Source organism: Antedon bifida, chromosome 4 (genome assembly GCF_963402885.1).
Source record: "Antedon bifida chromosome 4, ecAntBifi1.1, whole genome shotgun sequence".
Lineage (NCBI taxonomy): Eukaryota > Metazoa > Echinodermata > Crinoidea > Comatulida > Antedonidae > Antedon > Antedon bifida.
In genome coordinates, this window is record NC_136229.1 from 6,940,503 (window position 1) to 6,964,460 (window position 23,958).

At 31.1% G+C, this 23,958-nt stretch overlaps 3 protein-coding genes across 3 annotated transcripts in view; 2 read left to right on the plus strand and 1 right to left on the minus strand.

The window, feature by feature from the left end:
- Nucleotides 1-23,958, plus strand: part of LOC144839819 (solute carrier organic anion transporter family member 3A1-like) — a 138,469-nt gene that overhangs the window by 49,882 nt on the left and 64,629 nt on the right. The gene's annotated exons all lie outside the window — the stretch shown is intronic.
- LOC144839411 (tubulin-specific chaperone cofactor E-like protein) lies at nucleotides 1,553-21,268 on the plus strand. Its single transcript, XM_078694751.1, has 9 exons — nucleotides 1,553-1,873; nucleotides 5,304-5,495; nucleotides 5,929-6,067; nucleotides 16,063-16,153; nucleotides 17,042-17,708; nucleotides 17,822-17,883; nucleotides 18,116-18,252; nucleotides 18,845-19,013; nucleotides 19,292-21,268. Exons 1-9 carry the CDS (start codon nucleotides 1,658-1,660, stop codon nucleotides 19,437-19,439), a joined length of 1,821 nt encoding a protein of 606 aa, XP_078550877.1. The 5' UTR covers nucleotides 1,553-1,657; the 3' UTR covers nucleotides 19,440-21,268.
- LOC144839823 (U11/U12 small nuclear ribonucleoprotein 25 kDa protein-like) lies at nucleotides 21,360-23,903 on the minus strand. The gene is made up of 5 exons (XM_078695341.1): nucleotides 23,800-23,903; nucleotides 23,057-23,389; nucleotides 22,545-22,650; nucleotides 22,220-22,294; nucleotides 21,360-22,126 (listed from the first exon to the last, which is right to left on the minus strand). Exons 2-5 carry the CDS (start codon nucleotides 23,373-23,375, stop codon nucleotides 22,057-22,059), a joined length of 570 nt encoding a protein of 189 aa, XP_078551467.1. The 5' UTR covers nucleotides 23,376-23,389; nucleotides 23,800-23,903; the 3' UTR covers nucleotides 21,360-22,056.

Genomic DNA, 23,958 nt, shown 5'->3' on the forward strand with positions numbered 1-23,958 from the left:
GAAATAGACCGAATAAATAATGAAATGAAATTAATAAAAAGACATAACGGAAGAAAATGGTATACATTAATACTGAATCGGGTTGAAGTTGAATTCGAGATACAATACTTACCAGCATCAGCTATTATTGACACCAACAAGAAACAGATGAAATGGCGCATACTCTTGCATAACATCATTGCGATTGACTTAAGATAAACTGTAGGCCCTCATGAAAGTAATAAATAGTCATAATCAACGATCGAAAAGTTCGACATGATAATTATTTTAAACAATTTAAATATTTGCAGTAGGCCTTAATTTGAAAATATAATAGGCAGTCACTTTAAAGAATCTGTCTCTCTCAAACAACGAAAGATCGGTTTAAATATAAAAAAAATTGAACAATTATAAATACCTCCAAAATTAGTTTGAAACCGACCGGCAGACTTTAAACAAATTTAATTACAAAAAGTAATTGATTTGCCAAAACACTGGACTAGTCTATATCTTACCCGTTGTTGATCAGTAGGCCTATACAATATGTTGATTTGATGTTGAAGACAATGCGCTGTGACGACGACGAAATGATTACAGTTACAAACATTTGAAGTTTATTGGTTTGTAATAATGCGCAGGTCTTTTTTATTTCGCCTGGTGCTGCGTCGTCGTGTAATTACGCAATGGTATTAATAGGCCTACCATAATTGAATAGTCCATAATGATTATATTGATTACACGATTGTGCTTATTATAAAAGAATAATTATGCTTATTTTTAGATCACATACCTAAAAAGTGGATTGATATATAAAATGGAAAGAAACTCATCATAATTCATATCCATTACGATCAATCAATATAAGTTATATAAATAACATGGTATATAATTAACTTAATGAATTCTCTACGTACATACAGTATTCTCTCCTTCTGTGCCGTGGCTGGTAGGTTAATTTTATAACAATACTTTTTTATAAAAAAACGCATAAATAGTTTAGATATTTTGGGAGCAATCATTTTTTAGTTCAAATTTCATTTACCATCATAATTACAATCGCATCAGACATTTTTATATTACTTGCATTAAAGTTTACCTCGTTTATAAGTGAATAATAATATCTCGAACGTTTCAAAATCATAGGCCCAATTTCTAGATTCACACCAATGTAAACCTATAACTTTAAAGTCTAGTCGATGTCGCTGATCGTGGCACGGTAATAGTGCCTACATAATGTAAAAACAATCAAGACAATTTTATCTCACATCGATTGAATAAACAAGGACCCGGGAAAATAGATGAATGTGTAGGCTTTTTATTTAGTATGTTCCCATTAAAAATGTATGCTTGCTTATCGGTATAAGCCCGAGATGAGGTCGTCTTATAGCAGCACATCAGACGGCTGCTGAAAGGAAAAAATCTAGGGACCTATAAATGACGTCATGCTTACGCATGGAATGTTTGCGGCTGTCGTTGAGAGTCTAGAGGTCGCATTTCTAAATCAGCTGATGACCTAACTTCAAAACAAAAACAAACGACGCAACATTGAAAGACAAAAGGTGAGTTTGAATGAATGAATTTATATCTCATAACATTGTGCATGTTCAAATGATAATAACATAAACAGGTACAATCTTAATTTGTTTTTGAAAGCTCCTGGAATAGCTGGAAACTGTAAATGGCTCAACAAAAGACTTTTGTCGACGCTTTGCGGTCAAAATATTGTGATGATTTTGACTTGGATAGCAGCGACTTCGTAGTGGACATCGTCATATTCGGTAGCCGTCCGAATCGCCGTTCTTTGAAGTCTACTAGCAGCAGCGGCGGCCTAGGAGACCAGGAAGATAAAGGTGTTGTTATAAATGAACCAGAGTTTCCGTATCTTACAAATGTGGTATGTATCGTGGCTAGGCCTAGGCCTATTATTAATAATAATATGACTACTAAAATTAACTTATTTCTCCATTTTGTTTTTTTGTATTAACCCTGCTGGGCCTTTCTGACTGACTGTTTTGTGCATTTGTGTTGTGAAATATTCAAAAAGTGTAATTAACAGGAATTGCCAATTTAGGCCGCTGGAAATACATTACATGGTTCTCGTCAGCACTTATCAAAAAATTGGTGCGGGATTTTTGTCAACGGTCATCTTTCATCACAGTATTTTAATAAAGTGAAATAAACCTTGAATGCAATAAGCCGTAGGCAGAGAGGTAGCTAGTCACGACGATCGATCGCGAAATGTACGAGAGCAGCAGACCAAAAAAAAACGTGGTAGACCTCGTTCAATTCTGATGCAAGGTATGGATATCGCGTGTGGATATGACAAACACATGCTCACCGCGCGCCCGGACTAGAATACTTGGTTTCAGAATGAAGCTCAAAATATGGTTTGATGGCGGTCCCAACGATTAATATACACACTTTATGTTGCGAAATCGTGCGATCACATACACAATGGTTTGAGAGTTCACGATCGACGGGAGGTGAGTCGGATTTTCATGAAAATATAACAAAATTTGTACTTTTCCCATATTTACCTCTGTTTTTTCTTAACAAATCCACAAAGATGAAAGATGAACTTTTTGGGTGCGGGGCCTAAAATCGCGAGCGGGCGCTGACGAGAACCATGTAATGTATTTCCAGCGGCCTTATAGAAAAGGTTAATCGTTCTGTTTCAATACTATTACATAACGAATTTGTGATTTCCTGCTTTCCAATTAAGTAAAAGTGTATTTCTCAGTACTATAAAATTGAATTTACTTTACTTGGACTAATGAATGGAAATTTTGTCTTCCTGTGGTGGAGTTAACTGTAAAGACAGCGATATCTGTGCAACCTTAATAACACAAATATTATTTACGCATATAATATGATACTCCATTATCACAGTCATCGAATGAGTAAAAAAAATTATTTCTTCTCTAATTTTTCAAAAATAATTTTATTTATATAGCCTAAACTTTATTGTAAACTTAAAGTTTTTAATTAATTATATCCAATGATATATTATGTTCTGGAAAACAGATACATTGAAATTAATATATGATCACAAACAAATTATGGGAGCGAATTAATGTTTTATAAAATATTGTGTTATCCCTCCAGAAACAAAAACCAGACTTTGATTAGGCCATTTTGTAATTTTAATACTGTAATTGTTAATCACTTCCATAGAAAAAAAAGTATATTTCAAAATAAATTCAACCAAAAACCCAGTTATTGTTGTTTCAGGTAAATAATGTTTTTTCAATCCAATTTTTGGTCAAAGTGAATAACTATTTTACTATTCAAGACATTATAATGGCATATTCAACAGCAAAAAAATGTTAAGAAATATTTTATTTTAAAGATATGTGGGCTTGGTCACTATTCCATAGAACTAAGATAAGAGACTATTCTTTTTCTTATATTATTTTCTACTTGTATTTGACCTTCCTATATTAACTATAACAGTACTTGACAAGGCTTTTAATACACAATTGTTAAAAGTGAAGGTATTAGTAACTTACCAGCCAAGGTTGCTTAGTTGAATTTGTAATACTGTACATTATCCACTTCAGGTAGAACTATTGTAAAATCACGGAAATTGTACTTAAAGTTTAGGTTTGATACTGCTGTCAAGGGAGTTATGTACTTTAAATAAATCCATTTAAAATAGTGACGGACCCAAGATTTTGGTGGAGGGTATTTATATCTACAGTCTACTAATTGTCAGTGTGGCACATTTAATACATTTGTTACTATGGATGTTGGAATTTTAATTACATAGTATTTATTCATAATTGTTTTAAATGTTAGAAGCATTAAAAATTATCTAAAAAAGAAATTAATATCAGGTTTTAATAATATTGTTTGATTAGTTGGTATTTGATCTGCCCATCTTTATTCCACAGTGGCTAATTTTGCTGTTAAACTTACTGTACTTTAGCATTGTTCTTTTGTTCATTGTCCACATCACAATGTGATCTTGACGTTTGTTTCTACATGAATTTCCCTCATCAAATGCTTTAATAAACAATAATAAAGGTTAATTCATCGCAAAGACCTTTATTACAGGTTATTGTTGTAAAAAACCTTCAGGTCATTGTTAAACACATTGTTGTTCTGTACAGCTTTATGAATGTATGTTTACAATATAAAAAAAAAACCTTCGCTGAAGATAATTCAGAATTGTTATTAATTGAAAAGTTACAGTTACAGTTCTGTATCATTAATAAAACAAGTTAAAAAAAAAGTTATATTAGATAAGAGGTGAAATTGTCTTTATGAATGTAAAGGCTTGTCCACAACTTAGAGATGTGATGTGCCCATATATGGACATGATGATATCATCTGTATCACTACAGTACCATATTTGACCATATCAGTACCATATTTGGGCACATCACACTTTTTTGTCAAACTAGTTTGGTAGTGCAGACAGAGCTTCAAACAATTAAATGTAGAAGACTACAGTACTTGTTACTGTTATTTAAACACTATCAAACTTTATGTGACAACAAAATGTCATGTGCCCATATATGGACATGATGATGTCATATCACTACCATATTTGGGCATACCACTACCATATTTTGGCACACTTTTTTTGTAAAACTAGTTTGATAGTGTAGACAGAGCTTAAAACAATTCAATGTAAAATACCACATTTTGTTAGTTATTTAGTCCTTTCCTGTGTTTGTTATATATGACACAATAGTTATTTTTAGCTTTTACAAATCTTGTGGCAATGATTAATTGTATGGCCTTCCACGTCAGCCTATTGTCTTCAACCCAATGAGCACCAACAACCAATAGATGTGAATGTTATTATTTATTTATTTATTTTATTTATTTATCTTTTTATTTCGGAATATCATGGTGACATAATATTATATCCATAGCAAAAGAGAGAAAAAAAAAAATCTTAATCTAACAATAATTTTTAATCTAAAAATAATTACCTAATATCTTATTTATTTAGTTACTGTAAGCCTATAATACCAACAATTTAGAAAACGTTGCTCAAGACCTTTAAAATAAAACAAATAAAAGATTATAAGTTTGTATGTGTATGATGGTGAGATTGAGATTTCATTTTCACCATGCAGTGTCTTTTTGCACAGTGATATTTCTCCATTTTTTAAGTGCAATAAGTAATTAAAATACAATTGAAAACCAGAAGTAAATTGAATTAAGTTATTTGTGGTACTATGAAGGTTACAGAACTTTAAGTTTTAGTTAATTTTAGTACTATGAATAGTGTATTTATTAAGATAAGATATATTTTGCATTGCAGATAAATTATAAAATTAATGTAATTTATCCACCATTTTGTTTTTTAGGTGTTAATGAACTACCAAATTAGTTCCTGCGGATTTCCAACTATTGCAAATCAGAAAATCTGTCCGAATGTCGTTGACCTTGACCTTTCCGAAAACTTCATTGATTCTTGGTCAGAAGTAATATGTTTATTGGATAATCTACCAAAGTTGGAATTCTTGAATATCAGCTCAAACAGACTTCGACACAACCAGGTTGGTATTGTGTCAACAGTGGCGTACAGTAGAGGCCTGAGACACTCCTTAGCCCTTTTCAACATATTTTAATGTCTTTTTTCCTCTGGGCACTGCTCAGGGGCCCCATAAGCTCCGGGGCCCCTGGGTTTAGTTTGCGCTGGAGGTCCAGTGTACACACTGGCTTGTGTGCACTTTATAGAACCCAGTACATCTTTCGGGAGAGTGGGGGGTTACCCCGGTGTACTGCTCCATTCAGCCCCTGTCGTTGGGAACAGACCAACAGGCTCCATTTAGTGGCAGAACTCGACATGAAGGGACCCTTAGGGAAGTAGAAAGTTGTGGTATGTGTCGTCCACACCTGTGTGTGCAATTCAGCCCAGTAGGCTGCAATTCGTAGGTTATTTCCCCATTTACATAATTAAAGTTAATTTTTGAAACATTTTGTTGACAGCGTTGTCTGCAGAATCTTGACCACGATCATTGTAAGCTGAACTCAATCGTTTTGAACAACACAGGAGTACGTTGGCAAGAAGTTGTAAACCTAGCGCACCACCTACCTGCCTTACGAGATATTCATTTGTTCTATAATAGTAAGCAATTATTATTTTAGGGGCATTCCACAGTATTTGGTCCGTGGGTTTAAAAATTTCATTTACTGATTTTGATGTAACTCTTGGCTATTTCTCAAAGTAGACATGTTGAAGTTTATTAAATAACATTTTTTTTATTTTTCTGATGTTTATTTTTTAAGTTATTGAATATTAAATATGAAAAAGTCATATTTGGCGTTACGGACGGGACATTTTTAATCCTATTTATTTCATAAACTATGCATCTTATTACTGTTTTTTCAACAGATATAGTTACTTTATGTCTCAATAATACATAATCAAGTATTTAATTAAAATTTTGTTGTTTATTAATTTCATACATCCATTTCAAATTCATAAATGTCCCGTCCGCGACGTTTTAGGCGGTTTTTTAACATTTATTTTAAAAGTAATGATGCAAAAATCTTGATATTTCATTTTCTCCTCCTGAGGACTATATCTCATTATATTATGAACAAATTTTTGGAAAATTTTAGATTTTGATGAAAATATCATATTTCAAAAATATATTGTTACGGACGGGACATTTTTGTTACGGACGGGACGTATCATTTAAATCCTAATTATTTCACAAACCATGCATCTTTTGAACATTTTTTTGCCAGATATAGTTACTCTATGTCCCTATATAGAAGATAAACTTAAACTAAACAACATATCAATTGAAAATGCTCACAGAACAGGCAAAATAAGAAACGAAGGCCGTGATACTAAACCGAGACATATCATTGTTAAGTTTATTTATAGGCCGCAGAGATCTGCTGTACTTCGTATGGCTAGAAAAAATAAGGTAGATACTTTTTACGTTATGGAAGATCTGCCGGCAGTGGATGTTCGAAAGAAATATGAACTGAAAGACATTATGGCTAAAGCGTTCAGTGAGGGAAAACGCCCATCATTTAAAAATGGTAAACTTTTCATAAATGGGAAACCATACAAGTGATTAAACAATAACAACAAAAGAAACATTAAAAGGTGATATTGATACAATTGATGCTTATTCTTTAATTTTAAATTAATATTATTATTATTATATCACAAGAAAATTAAGAGCTAGTATTAAGAAAGATGAAAATTTGTGTTTTAAATCTACTAAGGAGCTAGGTAGATAGAAATGTATAAGAATTATGCAAGATTATATTGTCAATTTGTTATTAAAATTATATAATGTCATTATTATAATTATTATATTTATTATTTTAATGTTAATATTACCTATTATTTTATCTTTCTCGACATGTCGGTTTTATAAATGCGCAACTATAAATTTATATGCACGTCATTACATTTATATTTATGATACTGTACAATTAATATGATGTATACAACTTTTTCTCAACTTCCATTCCACGATATAGATTATTCTGATGAACTACATGCATCACATATACCTCCAGAAATAAATAATGTTGATTTTAATCCTCTGATAGATAACGACCTCAAATTCGACCAACAATCCAACATGTTAATAGATCATCTTAATTTAAGGTCATCCACGCTTGATAATTGCAAATATCATGATATTAATATATTTAATAATTTTACTGGCAAATTACCAGATAGTAATCACCTATCTCTATTACATCTTAACATCAGAAGTGTATCTAATAAATTTGATAAACTTAACGAACTCGTACATTCTATTAACTTAAAATTCAGCATAATTGGCCTTTCTGAAACCTGGTTGAATGAAAGCAAAATGCATCCATTTCTTCATAATTATACTTTTTTATCTAGTGATCGCATTGGCAATAAAACAGGAGGTGGTGTTGGCTTGTTTGTTAAAAACTGTATAAATTATAATATCAGAAATGACTTAATTTTGCCAAAAGAAATATGTGACTCACTATTTATAGAAATCATTCATAAAAATAAGAAAAATTCTATTATTGGCGTTATCTATAGACCACCGGATTCCAATATTGATACCTTCTCTACAATAATAAATGACCTACTAACTAAAATAAATTCTGAAAATAAATATTGTAATATAATGGGAGATTTTAATATTGACCTTATTAAATTTCATAACCATAATCATATAAATAATTATCTAAATGTTATTTTATCAAATTCTTTTTTTCCTACTATTTCGAAACCAACCAGAATTACAACAAATAGTGCGACTCTTATTGATCATTTTTATACAAATCACATAAATCTTGAAATAACATCCGGAATAATAATATCAGATATCTCTGACCATCTACCTATATTCCAAATAATTGACTATGATTTATGTTTTAAAAACACCTCAATTGATTACTCACATTATGTTGCTGACATAAATTCACTAAATTTTGATCTATCGCAGGCTGATTGGTCAAGTGTTTATAATGCTGATTATAAATCTGCTATTGATACATTTAATGATATATTTTTTAGTATTTATCAACGACACTTGGTCACTAAAGAAATTAAAATAAATAAATATAAAAAATGCAAACAGCCTTGGATGACCCCTACTCTTCTAAAAAGCAGTCAACGAAAACACTACCTTTATAAAAAATATATTAAATCTCAGAGCCCAAATGATAAAACAACATACACAAGTTATAATAATTTATTTATTGCTCTTTGTCGTACTGCTAAAAAACAATATTATGAAAGAAAATTCAGTCAAGTCAAAACAAATATTAAGAAAGTTTGGGGTGTGATAAATTCTGTATTAAATCCAGCTAGAAAAATTAATAAAAATCCCTCAGTCTTGAAAATTGGGGATGAATTTATTTATGATACTAACTCTATATGTGATCACTTTAATAAATATTTTTCAGAAATCGGTTTAAAAACGCTCAACTCCATTCCAGATAATAATATTGATCCAATGTCGTATTTACCACCCCCACCCATTAATTCATTTTTTATTAACCCAGTCACTGAAAATGAAGTGTTGAACATGATCAACAATCTAGACTCTAATAAAGGATCAGGACACGACTCCCTTACACCTTCTGTTCTTAAAAAAGTTACTCCTTTTATTTTAATTCCTCTTACTTATGTTATCAATTTATCTTTTACTACAGGAATCGTACCTGATCATATAAAATTAGCTAAAGTGGTCCCAGTTTTTAAAAAGGGAAATGCAAATTTACTTAATAATTATAGACCGATTTCCGTTCTCCCCATTCTCTCAAAAATAATAGAAAAATTAATGCATACTCGTCTTTATACATATTTAACTAAACATAACATCCTAAATAATCATCAATATGGTTTTCGTAAAAAACACTCTACATGTCACGCTATGCTTGAACTTATACATTCAATTAATAATGCATTTGAAAATAAAGAATTTTTGTTATGCACTTTTCTTGATCTATCCAAAGCTTTTGATGTTGTTAATCATGATATTTTACTTTCAAAACTATTACGTTATGGCATTAGAGGTGTTTCATTAAAATGGTTTATTAGTTATCTTAGTAATCGTAAACAATATGTACAGATTGGTAACTGTAAATCATCGGCAAAGAACGTTCCATGTGGTGTACCACAGGGGTCGGTCCTTGGACCCTTATTATTTCTTATTTACGTAAATGACATAACCTTTGTTAGTGATACACTGAATATTGTTTCTTTTGCCGATGATACAACTTTATTTTATTCAAACAAAAATATTGATTTATTAGTAAATACCTTTAATTTAGAATTAAATAAGATTGAAAATTGGTTCTCTTCTAATAAATTATTGATTAATACTTCAAAAACAAATTTCATTATATTTCACTCCCATCGTAACAGGCATAAATTAAGTAACAAAAACATTCAAGTTGTTCTAAATGGTAAAAATCTGGACCGGAAAAACGAAACTTTATTTCTTGGAATTTTAATTAATGAAAACTTAAATTGGACCGGTCATCAGAAAAATATTTCAATCAAAATGTCTAAATGCATTGGTGTTATAAACCAGATAAAATATTTTTTTCCTCAACACATTTTACTTTCTTTGTATAATTCGCTTATATTACCACATTTACTTTATTGCAATATTATATGGGCAGCTGATTATCCTTCAAATTTACATAGAATTTTCATTTTACAAAAACGTGTTGTTCGATTATTAAACTTTGAACAATCTACATCTGCATCAGAACCTTTGTTTAAAAAACTTAAAATTTTAAAAATATATGACCTTCATAAACTTCAAGTTACTTCTTTTATGTTTGAATATGTTACTGATTTATTACCAAAGTCTGTTTCAATGTTATTTTCAAATCGTTTATTAGATCATACCTATAACATAAGAAATCCGCATAAATTGTATGTTCCATTTGTTAAACTTAGAAAAAGCCAGTTTTTTATTACTTACTTAGGACCAACGTATTGGAATAATCTAGATTCAACTGCCATAAATCATTTATATACTGTAAATTTATTTAGAAAGCATATAAAAACCCTTTATTTATCTTGTTACCAAACCTACTAAATATGTTGCGCATTGTATAATTTATTTAATTGTATGCGTTGTATTTGTATATTTATACGGTACCGTTCTTATTTTTGTTTGAATTTTTATTATTATTTTAGGGGTCAATGTGAGACAAGTTTTACTTCTAATTTTGATCCCTGAGATGGTCTTATATTAATTGTTTATTATTGTTTATTGTAATATTGTTTGTTATATATTGTGACCATCTTAAATAAATGTTATTGAACTTGATTGTACATATTCAAACATTTTATAACACATATTTTGTTTATTAAATTTCATATATACATTTTAAAATTCATAATTGTCCCATCCGCGACATTTTAATAGTAGTTTTATGGTGTTTTTTACATTTCAGTTAAAAGTATTGATACCACAATTTAATATTTTGTTTTCTCTATTTAAAACTATATGCAATACATTATAAACAAATATTTTGAAACTTTTGGTGAAAATATCATATTCAAAAATATATTGATGACATTTTTCGTAGGCACGGGACAGACATTTTTGTTAAGGACGGGACATATCATTTAAATCCTTTTTATTTCATAATAAAACCATGCATCTTGTTAATATTTTTGCCCATAAATATACTGCAGTTACTTTTTTTTCAAAGTAAGCTCCAATTATTCATAATAAAGTATTTTATTAAAATTGTTTATTAATTTCATACTTGCATTTCAAAATTCATAATTGTTACTTCTGAGACATTTCGATTGGGGGTTTTTCCTCACTTGTGTTTATTGAAGTAATGGCTTTAAAATTGTTATTTAATTCCTAATTTTAAATCTTAATTTTCAACTCCTAAGGATATTAAATTGCAATAGATTTAAACAAGTTTTTTAAAACTTGTATTTTTTTATTAAAAAAACATTACTATCAAAATTTATTGAATGTTACGGATGGGAATTTTTTTTTATGGATGTGATGACAATATTGTAAGAATTAAAAAGTGTTTTTGTACTGTAGGCTGAGAAGTACTGTACAAAGGTGTTAACTGTTGTTTATTAATCACAAAACATTGTGGTCTGTATTTAAAATAACAATCCACACTAGATTTGAACTCGTCACTACGGACGAGTTAGGTTATCCGCAGCGCAAACGCCACGCGCACGTCATACGTTAGAATATTGCGCACAGAAAAACGATTATGCCATTGAAAAAATGTTAGTGCGCTCTCTATTTTGTGTCACGTCTAAGTATAAACAGTTTACACTATATATTGTATACGTACTACATACAGTGAAGAATAGGTGAAAATAAGTGACCAAAGTTATTGACGCTTTTGGAAATGATGACGTCACAAAAAAATTAAAAATGGTAAATCATGCGAAAGATAATTGATTGACCTAGACAATATAAAAACATGGGGGAAAATGAAATACGGATAAGTGGAGATGCGCTCTATTAAATGTGATGAGCTATGACGAAAGAGACAAAAATCCTCTATTTTATATTCGAGTGGCCATACGATGACGTCACAATATCCGGTTAGCCATATCGATGCATGATTCGATATCTACAACTCATCTACTTTCAGAATATGTAATAAACAATAAAATTCACCTTGTAGTTTAGAATCTATAACTGTTTAAAAAAAGGCATAATTTTGACGAATTTTTGAACTTTTTCATCAAAAACGCGCGCAAATTATCAAATTCCACGTGCTCGTATGACGTGATTTTAAGGCGAAATTGTTAAAAAATTAGTAAAATTACTAGAAAAGGCTGGAAAAACATAAATCACGCGAAAAAATTATATTTTTGCGCTACATGCGCACGCGCGCGTAAAATAATTGCGCGTGCGCGGGAATTTTTGAAATGCTTAAAATGACATGAAACGCGTAGAAAGTTGATTAAAAGTTGATTTTTCGCATTTTGAAATTTTAAACGCGCGTGCGCGCGTAACTTTCTATGATACATGCCATTTTTAATCCATAGAAAGTTTGCACTTGATATGACTTAAATGTTCACCAAGTGTCATTACAAAATGACTTTTGGTTTTTAGTTTATGTTAAATACGCGAAATTCATAAAATCGCGCGTAGCTTACGCTGCGCGAATCTAAAGTAAAAAAACGAACTGTCCTGCACTTCTACAGATAGAGGTAAATCTTCTGACAAAGTTATACAATCATTTGTTAGCCAGAATTAGAGATATGCTTGCAACAAAATTCGGGGAAAGAAAGAAGAATAACATAGAAAAACTAGATTTGAACTCGTCACTTTGACGAGTTCGGGTTATCCGCGCAAACGCAACATGCACATACGTTTAAAATATATGAACGCCGAAAATGATTATGCCATCCTATGACATGAAATAAATATGTTTACAGTGCTGAATTGTACCTATTTTGTAGCATACAGCATATTACAGTATTTACAGAATACACTGTATATGTTATACAGTGTAGCATAGACGAAATTACGAGACCCATCTTTTAAATCCAATTATTAACACGATGATGTCATCAAATTGACATATAAACATAACTATTTTAGAAGCTGATTATCTAAATAATTACATTAATACAAATTTGAAGAATTTTGGGCACGTAAAAGTGAGATGCGCTCTTGTTTAAATGCAATGAACTTTTACGCAAGAGATGAAAATATGACTTTTTGAATTCAACTGGCCATATGATGACGTCATGACATCAGATAGACAAAATTTGTATATGAATTCATATCTACAATTCAACAACTTCTATAATAAGTTTTAATCATGCGCGTCACTTTTTATTCTGACGAGCTATAACAGATTAAAATTTACTGTAAAAATGAAAATAAGTGACCCATGTTATTTACATGTTTAGACATGATGACGTCATAAAAATTAAAATATTTTTAACTCATGCGAAAGATAGTTGATTGACGTAGACAATAATAAAATCTCGGGGGAAATGGAATACGTATAAGCGAGATGCGCTCTGTTGAATGTGATGAGCAATAACGAAAGAGACAAAAATCCTATATTTTACATGCGTGTGGCCATACGATGACGTCATAACATCCGAGAGGTGAAAATTCTGCATGAAATCATTTCTACAATTTATCTTCTTGCATAATAAGTTAAAAAAATTGGGGGTCACCTTCGATCCTGAAGAGCTATAATAGATTCAAAATAGGCATTATTTTGACAATATTTTGTAACTTTTTAAACAAAAACGCGCGCAAATGGTCTAAATCAACATGTTCGTATGACGTCATTTTAATTTGAAATGATGTAAATCTTTTTTAAAATGACTAAGAAAGGCTGTAAAATCATAATTCAAGAAAAAAACACATGATTTTCATGCTCCGTGCGCACCTTACGCGTAAATTTTTTCGCGCGCGTGGGAATTTTTGACATGCTCAAAATGTCATGATCAGCGTAGAAAGTTGATTAGAAATTAATTTTGCGCATTTTGAAATTTTAAATGCGCGTGCGCGCGTAACTTCTTGTGAAACATGCCATTTTTAATCCATAGAAAGTTTGCCCTTGATATGACTTAAATTTTCACCAAGTGTCAATACAAAATGACTTTTGGTTTATAATCTATGATCAATCATTGAAATTCATAAAATCGCGCGTAACTTACGCTGCGCGACTCTAACGTCATATAACGAAGTTTCTTGCACATCTACAGCTACAGGTCAATCTTTTGACAAAGTTATACAAAGTTACGTTCACAAGCAATAGAGATATGCTGGTCACAAAAATCCGGGAAAGAAAGAAGAATAACAAAGAAGATGAAAAAGATATTTACAATCACAAGGGTTATCCGCAACTTTACAAGTTGCGGATAACCAAAAAAAAAAAAAAAAAAAAGATCCTGACAATAACAAGGGGTTATCCGCCAAGTGCGGATAACCAAAAAGAACAATACCTAAATCCAAAACAACATGACCAGTATGAATGGGAGTATTGGGTGCGGTCATCGCTTTGTAGATTTTATTCTTTGGTGAATTTGCAACCAAGAACCTTTTATAAATCAGATACTAAATAATTAAGATTGAATTTTAATAGAAGTAGGCCTACAGTTATTAAATCCAAGCAAGGATAGAAGAAAATTTCAGATGCAACTTGGATCCACTAACAAATTCAGACGTCAAACGCCAACGCCAATTTTTAAAGATTTGCCTTAAATGTGTTAATATCTTGAAGTCTTGTTTAATATGCCAAGCATAACTTTTATATTAGTGTAAATAAATATTTTGATAACATTTTACAATATTGCTTCTCGTAAATAACTCTTCGAATAATTAATTTTATAAATAATATTTCATATTTATGAATTTTAATATTTTCACTTGACATAAACTTTTAAACAGTGTTTCAAAGGTTGAATTATATTTTGATTTGTAAATAAAAGATTTCATTGATGTAAAAAACTTATTTTTAAATTTTTTTAATAGCAAAATTATACAATTTTTTAGCGTGGACAAAGTTGTCCTGTCCGCGACGTTAGAAATGTCCCGTCCGTAACGACATATAAATCATATTTATTAATAAATTTGCAGTTTAATTTTTATAATTAACATTCAGTTATCTAAAACAACTATCTGGCAACATAATAATACAAAACAAATTTTAAAATCTCTTTCAAATGAGGAGAAATATTACAATACGTAAACCTTCTCAAAAGTCATGTCCATTTGCCGTCCTGTCCGCGACGCATACAATTTTCATAATAAAATTTTTTTTGTACAGTCTTTTTTCTTTTTTTGACTTTCATAATAAACATTGGCCATATATGTATACATTTATTCTACTTTGAATCTTGTATTCTTTTTTATTTCTAAGATATGTCTAGTTATATTCTCAAAAATGTCCCGTCCGTAACAAAAAAATACTGTGGAATGCCCCTTTATACATTTTTTCTTTTTATTCCAATTTCATTGCATTATTCATCCCTTTGAACTAATAATGCCCTAATGCTTTGATCGTCCTCAGGAGAGGACGGTCAAAGCATGTTGATCGAAATTTCTTTTTAGAACCAATATACGTGGTGTACTGCAAACTTTAAATAAATTTGATTTCGCCATACAAACCAATATAATGTACTCTTTGTAGTTTTGTGGCTAATGTGCTTGGCTACCTCCAATTCCAGGTTCCTATCCTATCAGGTGTCTTTTCTCATGACAAAAAAACTCCCAATTACTTTGTCTACATTATCAAAGCTTATGTTACAAAAAAATTTGATGTGCCCATATATGGACATGATGATGTCGTATCACTACCATATTTGGGCATATCACTACCATATTTGGGCCATCACATTTCTTTTTCGTCAAATTAGTTTGATAGTGTAGACAGAGCTTAAGATTTGTATGGGAGCATCTTACTGTATGTTTGTTATGTGAACAGGATGTCACTGTTATTTTTTTGTGAATATTGTTTGGTCACAACATGGATGTTGGACATGACAGGTGCCTGCATATTAAATTGGTGTTATATCATAATTATTTCTACACATTTTAAACTTCCCTGCATTTTCTTTTAATATATTATTAAACTATTATTATACAATTTAATTATTAATAATTTACATTTGTTTTGTAGATTATCACTCTATTAATATCGAACCAAATGAGCTTGCAAGTTGTTTTAAAGGACTGGAGTGTATGAGACTCAACCACAACTGTTTAAAACGGTAAATTCAATAGACTCACTATAGCATATAATACATTTAATACTATTCATTGTAAAGTTTTACCAGATAACAAAGGTCATACATATTTAATAGGAATAATATAGCACATTTGTGCAGAGAGGTCGAGTACTACTGATAAATAATTGTTATTTTCTATATTAGTGAGGGTCAGTGTTGACAAATTATCAATCAAGCTGATCATTAGGGCCCTAGACAATACACACAGTACAGAAGTACATTTGACAAAAATACAATTATAAGAAAGTACTATAAAGATATAAAAAATTGAAATAAACTTTCAAGTTCTATAAAATTAAAAAATAACTATAAAATTATTTAATTTATATGAATAATAAGAAATACAAGATTTTTCGATATATACACACGGGTTCAAATGCTATGTATGTACAATTTTAAAAATAAAAAAAATATAGGTAAGTTCTTAAGTGAAAACCTGAGGCTTTATTTATCAAACCTTTTATCTTATAGCATGGACTTCATCGTCTAGGATTAAAGAAAAGAAATATGCAAAAATATTTGCTTAGCTTATTTTGAAAACTGGCTTTAAGCAAAATCATTTGCTTAAAACAAAGTTAAGAAGAATTCTTTACTAAGCTCTTTTGATGAATCAGGTCCCTCCTAAAATAAATTGTGTAATAAAGTGTTTGTTTTATTTCAAGTAGTCTTGTTTCAGAGCTTGATTCCCACTTAGACACAATGTAACGACGCAAGTGCAACGCAAGTGAGTTGAAGAATCACAAGCTACAGTTCGGATGATCCATCATGTGATTGTTCAAACTTTTGATGCACGTCCAAAGTTGGAAACAAGCTTTACAAGAAAGATAAAAATATGATTCGTTTATATTGTAATTTTATTTGTTTTTTTAGATGGGAGGAAATTTCAAAACTGTCTGGTATTGCCTCACTACAAACTTTGATTTTGTCTGGAAATCCCGTACAAAACATTGTCTACTGCCCTGTCAAAAAAGTACAATCTCCAAGGAGGCAGACAGCTGTAGTAAAACCCAAACAGATCGAACAAAAGCAGACCAGGACTATTCCATTTGCATTAAAGGGGAAAGAAACGTTATTTAAAAATGTTTCAGACTCGGATTCATGTTACGGAAGTGCAGGGTCAGATTACGATGAAAAAGATTTGGAAATTGGTCAGCTTGTAAATGACCTTATAACAAAATGTGCTGCGGATTTTCAGGATGCCCTGGCTCACCAATGGTCTAGTCCTGAGACATGGACAGGAGAGCAAACATGTCCGAACCACTCCCTTTCACCTGATAAACATGTATGCCTATGCCAGCAAACCACTGATAATTCGAGGTACCTACCAAACACGATCTTTACTGAAAGTTCTGTTGACTCTCAAGTAGACATTCAAGCATCTTCTGAAAGACCTATTCCTTTAGAGGATGACAAGGATGATGACCCACCCCCTTTTCCAGGCCTCAAAGTTTTATGCATGAGTGAGACGAAAATAGCTAACTGGGTGGATTTGGAGGAAGCAAATAAGTTTCCAAACTTGTATTCTTTCAAGATACAGGTAAATAGGCCTACTTAACTTTGTTTTACAATTGTTCATTTTTTATCCACACTTATATGACAGAGTCATTTCGTCTTAACATTTAATTATTAAGTTTTGTATACACTTTTCAGAATGTACCGCTGGGCAGTGAATTCACTTCCATGGAGGACAGAAGGAGAATGATTTTAGCCAGGTTTGTATCAGTTTAACTCAAGATAATAATTCAAACCTAACTAAGTACAGTATAGTTATTTGGAATTTTACCAAACACCCTTAGTAGGCCTACTGTAATTGAGGAATTTCTGATTAGTTTTTTACCATGTGTATTGCAAAATAATGGTAGTGTAGAATAGAAAGTCACATATTATTCAAACAATGTACACAACGGAGTGTAAACTATCACAGCATCACTTTTACTTTCTTAGTCTTCCAAAAATCAAGTTACTCAATGGTAGTGAAGTCGGTCCAGAAGAACATGAAGAATCAGAACGGTTCTATATCAGGTACTTTAACGATAAAGCTGAACCTCCAAGTCGATATTACAAGCTTATAGAAAAGTATGGTAAGGATCTATAATCTAATTAACTATTACTAATTAATTATAATCTATTACCTCACCTTATATTCATAATGTTGAGAAACTCTTTTCCGAACTATATACATGGTGCACCGCAAACTCTATATCAACATATTGATTTTCCCATTCAAACCTTCAATATATATTTTCAATATGTATTTATTCAGGGGTTTTGGCCACAAATATATTAGTATTAGCGGATCAAGGATTTTTCAACTGGGCCTTTTTTTTTGTCAAAAATATAAAAATCAATATCAAAAATAGATATCGAAAAGTAATTTTAGCTGTCAAAAGAGGGAGCACATGCTCCTAGATCTATCACACAGATCCAGTGCAACCCCTGTAGTAAATTTATGAAAATCATTAATTATTGTCATTGGTTACATTCAACTTTGCAAAATCTAGAACATTCTACTACTATTATTATTCATTCTGACAGAGTTTCTCAACTATTAAGAATTCATTCTGACAGTCTTTCCAAAAGTGTACAGTATTTCTTACTTCATTGAAGTGATGAAGTTGAGTTGGCACCTCTTTTACAAATCCTAAAACTACATTGTTGTGTATTGTTTTGCAGGTAAAGTAGTTCCAGCAAAAGACCTAGATCTCGCTAAGGGCTTCCAGTCGTCAGCCAGGCTTTCTTTAATGATGAATGATAAATGTATCAAAACTATAGAAATGCAAACGAAAGATTCGGTTGGGAAACTCAAAAAAATCTGTGCAGGTACACTACGAATGCCACCAAAGTAAGTTTGTAGAACTTTGATCCTTTTTCTTTTCACTTGTACACTGAAGCTGAAGTTTCTGGAGGTCATTAACCCTGTATACCTTATTTATATAAATGCTTAGTATAGGTTAAATATATGGTGATTAAAAATAATATTTATAAAAAAAAACATTATTGCACACATGGCGTGTCATACAGTACCTATACTAAGCTTAAATCCAGTTTTACAAAAAATAGCATACCGGGTAATAGAATACTAAACAAAGAAACAATAACTGTAAATTTATTTTGTTTTAGTATGATGCGTCTCTTCCACATTTCCAAGCAGAATTCTGCAGCAATGGAAGACGATGATTATGAGGAACTGTTTTTAGAGTCTCTTCCACTGAGCAGATACAATATGGTGGATGGCGATGAGATTCATATCGACATTGAGCTCAACTAAAGAGACGGCTGTGTGTAGGATATTATTTTAGGCAAAATGCAAAGAAGTGAAGGAAGAAGTGGTTTTTTAGGGGTATTGCTAAACTGCGCAAACCAAGCACAAACCTCAAAACACCCTGCGCAAACCTCCTCCAAAGCCTGTATCTGAAACAAATACGAGTTCCAAACATCAGTACATGTGTGGTCTCACATAAACTTATAAATCAGTTTGTAACTCTATTATCACTTTCACATGATTCTAGCAAAACTCTGGAGTTTACACACACTGAGATGTCAACACCAGTGATTTGTATGGTTGGTGTGCACCCAGTGTTTTGCTAGATTATGTGAAAGAGGTAGGCAATGTCAACACCAGTGATTTTTATGGTTGGTGTGCACCCAGTGTTTTGCTAGATTATGTGAAAGAGGTAGGTGATGTCAACACCAGTGATTTTTATGGTTGGTGTGCACCCAGTGTTTTGCTAGATTATGTGAAAGAGGTAGGCGATGTCAACACCAGTGATTTTTATGGTTGGTGTGCACCCAGTGTTTTGCTAGATTATGTGAAAGAGGTAGGCGATGTCAACACCAGTGATTTTTATGGTTGGTGTGCACCCAGTGTTTTGCTAGATTATGTGAAAGAGGTAGGCGATGTCAACACCAGTGATTTGTATGGTTGGTGTGCACCCAGTGTTTTGCTAGATTATGTGAAAGAGGTAGGCAATGTCAACACCAGTGATTTGTATGGTTGGTGTGCACCCAGTGTTTTGCTAGATTATGTGAAAGAGGTAGGCGATGTCAACACCAGTGATTTTTATGGTTGGTGTGCACCCAGTGTTTTGCTAGATTAGGTGAAAGAGGTAGGCCTACTGTGTATGTCTTTATGGTTGTTGTAATCATTCATTCACTAATTTATTCATCTACTGTAGTTTTTATTCACATTGCTTTGTTCATATTGAAGCTCAAGTATACACCCACTGCCTAATTTAGTTTAAATTTGGACACAAGCCATTGTTAATGCACCGAGTGTAATCCCACCTCTTTAATTTTGCATATTTCCAGAACCCATGGAACTATACTAGGTTATAATATAGATATGCAATTTCATTAAATACAACAACTCATTTTTTTGTAAAGAATTTTTCAATAAGTATTTTTAAGCTCATTGGACTTGTAGCTATATATTTTATTGGCCCAACTAACATACAAATTTTCACAATATTTGCTAGTTAGGCATTAGTATGTTGTGGGTTCCCACTATCAAATAAATCAGACCCTACAGTGCAATAATCTAAACCGATTTAAAATCAAATACAAGGTAAAAACACTTTAATTTGTTCTTTCATAAGCTGATGAAAAAGCAATATGGCCCAATGTACTATAAGACATTTGAAAAACTGTTTACCTAGAAAATAGTCTATTCCATCATTACATTTATGTTTTATAATTTGTTTGCAGGGAATCTTCAGTGGTTTTAATACCTCTGTATTATATTCGAATACCACTTTAAAAAGGAAAATAAACTTGTTTTTAGTGGTGTATATGACCAGGATTTGGTTGAAATCAAGAAACTGACTGAACAAGCATTAAAATATTTACTGTGCCAATATACAGTGCCATTTGGTTATAATAGGGTATAGTATAGTATATATTTAGATAATGGTATGAACATTGCTGTTTTATATTTATATATACTTTATATTATTGTAGCATTAATTTGAAATTTACAAACATAAATTTTTGTGTGTAAAGTATTAACATAACTTGTAGAGAATTAGAATTTATAGATATTATAAATACATTAATTTGATATCAGATATTAATGTTTAGATTAATTTATGATACTTTTAAAATTCATAATATATTTAAAATACTGCATTTAATAATTGCAATATCATGTTTTTTGTTGGAATATATTAACATTTCATATTTCTATTTAATACTGTACAATTAACATTGTATGTATAGGTCATTATTATCTGTTTAATAATAATTGTATAGTAATTACTTATTAATATTGCATTTTAATGTAAAAATGGAATTATGTAATGTAGAGGGTGCAAAATTAAGGCGCTTATTTTTAATGATCAATTTAAATATTTGTCTGTGCTAACAGTTATAACAGTATCTATTGATTATAATAATTGTACATAATAATAATAATAACAGATTATCCAGGGGCTGCACTTTTAAATTATACTGCTATGTTTCTCTTACCAATGTTTTAGATTCGTAAAGATACTGTACCTAAAATGCAGCTTTTTATCAACAAATAATGAAAACAGTAGTTTTTTAACACTTTTTTAGAAATAAAATAAAGAGGGAATGATATTGAATTTGTCACTACTGTATAATACACTTTATTTCATGGTTTACAATTTATTTACAAAAATGTTTATCTAGTATTTTCTATATAAATATAAATAAAATGTTGTTACTAACATTGAATAACCTGTATTGAATATATTCTGCAACAAATTATCATGTTTGGAAAACTAGTTGAATGTTATTCAGATACTGTATGTATGTACATTGAACTTATTCGGCAAACTCTGACCTTTGTCCTTTCTGTAGAAACTACAAAAATAATGTAGCATATTAATCATGTGACCTTTAACCTCTGACACATACATTTTAGTTTAGTATCCTATTCCTTTGTTCTTTAACCTCTTGACAAACGTGATAGGATCTTTGTTCTTAATTCCATATCTAAAAAGAAAAAATTAGTATAATATTATTTAGAATATCAGTCAAAATTTAATGTGTAAATACAATCAATTTTACTTTGAATTTAAAACTCACTCTTTGATTAATTTATTATCCTGCGTCAAATTTTGACCGCCAAATGACAACCAGTACGTTCTCCATATGTATCGCCTGTTAAAACAAAATCATGCATTATAAAAGTGTTTATCGATTTGGATTAGATTAGATCTTAAAATCAGAATTTTCAAACATGCTAAAATTATTGATGTTAATTCTCCTTTGATTTATATACTTTTATGTATTCAGTGGATTTGTAGTCTGCTGAGAGATGTCCCTAAAATACTAAATTTCAATAATGTGATTGGTGGATACGCTCAGAGAAGGTTTATATTGAAAGACAGTAATTCATCAAACAATTTACCAACTAATAAACTTCTTAATTCCTTCTCTGTTGAATTTTAGACTGATATAACGAGCAATTGCTTTCTTCAAATCTAGAACTGTAGCTCCCTGTAAAACAACAATAGCTAAAAAAAAAATTAACACAATTTTAAATAAAATTACTTGACTGGACAGTAAAATATTTTGTTCTTTCAAAAGGGTGGTTTTTCGAAAGGGAAAAATGCAAATGATTACAAAATATTTGTTTGTTTTTATATATTTATACTAATAGGCCAATTGCCAAGGATAACCATAAAGCAAATTCATTCAAATGAATGAATAAATAAAAATTCATTCACTATCCTTCTTAAAGGTGGCAATAATCCTGTTCACAAGACAAACATATAAACAAGATACTCTACGTAAACAAAGTTTTATTACAAGTATTTGGGAGTGGAGTTATAATTCTGACAGGAGTTGAGGCTAGGACCCTTGGATTGGTAGCCATGCATCATAACCACCAAGCCACATTTCCACTCAAATTTGTCTTACGCATTACTTCTCCATCTTCTCTACACACATTTAACAGCATAGCCTGTCCGTACTCTAAGGCTACCTGGAGACTGACTTCCTCTGGTGTGACATCTATCGGCAGATCACAGAGAAGAGGATCATCTCCGATAGCTTCCTCAATGCCTTCCTTGATCAGCCGCATAGCATCTTGATGCGATACCTCTTTTGAAAATGGATCTACTTCCTCTTCCTCTCCGTCTTCGTCTTCTAGCTTACATGTGTCATCATGGATTGTTTTCTGTGACTCCTCTTCTATAAGTCTTGTCTCATGTGTACCGACATTTGAATCTAGATTCATCTTGTTTATTAGGCCTAGATACATTTTATTGAATTAAAAAAATGACATAATATTGTATAACTGCCAGTGAGTAAATGTTAAATATAATTCATAACTAATGCCTTATACTATAGGGCCTATAGTATAATATAAAATAAGCCAATATTAATAATAGGTAGGTAGGCCTACATACTGGATTAAGTTTTCAGTTAGCCTAGGCTAGGCCCTATGTAACTTCTTAACCACGTACTGACTGCTGCGAGGCTAGCTAAGGCCTAAATAAATAATTTGTAATCGTTAGGCGGCCCCTATCTTATTCTAGGATAGGGCCTAGCTAGATATAAGGCCTATTTTATATAATTTATAATAATAAAGTAGGCCTAGGCTAGGCTAGGCTAGGCTAGGCTGGGCTTAGCTCTATGCAACTTCTATTTAAAATACTGACCTTTATCATTAAAATATGAAATAAAATAAACAATTTAGACTGGCTTTAGGCCTAGTAAATATTTGTTGGTTTGTTGTTGTTTGCCCAAAACAAAACCCCAAAACATGTGAATAAACAGCGCCACCAATAATGAAGGCGAATAGCATGCATGATTGCACA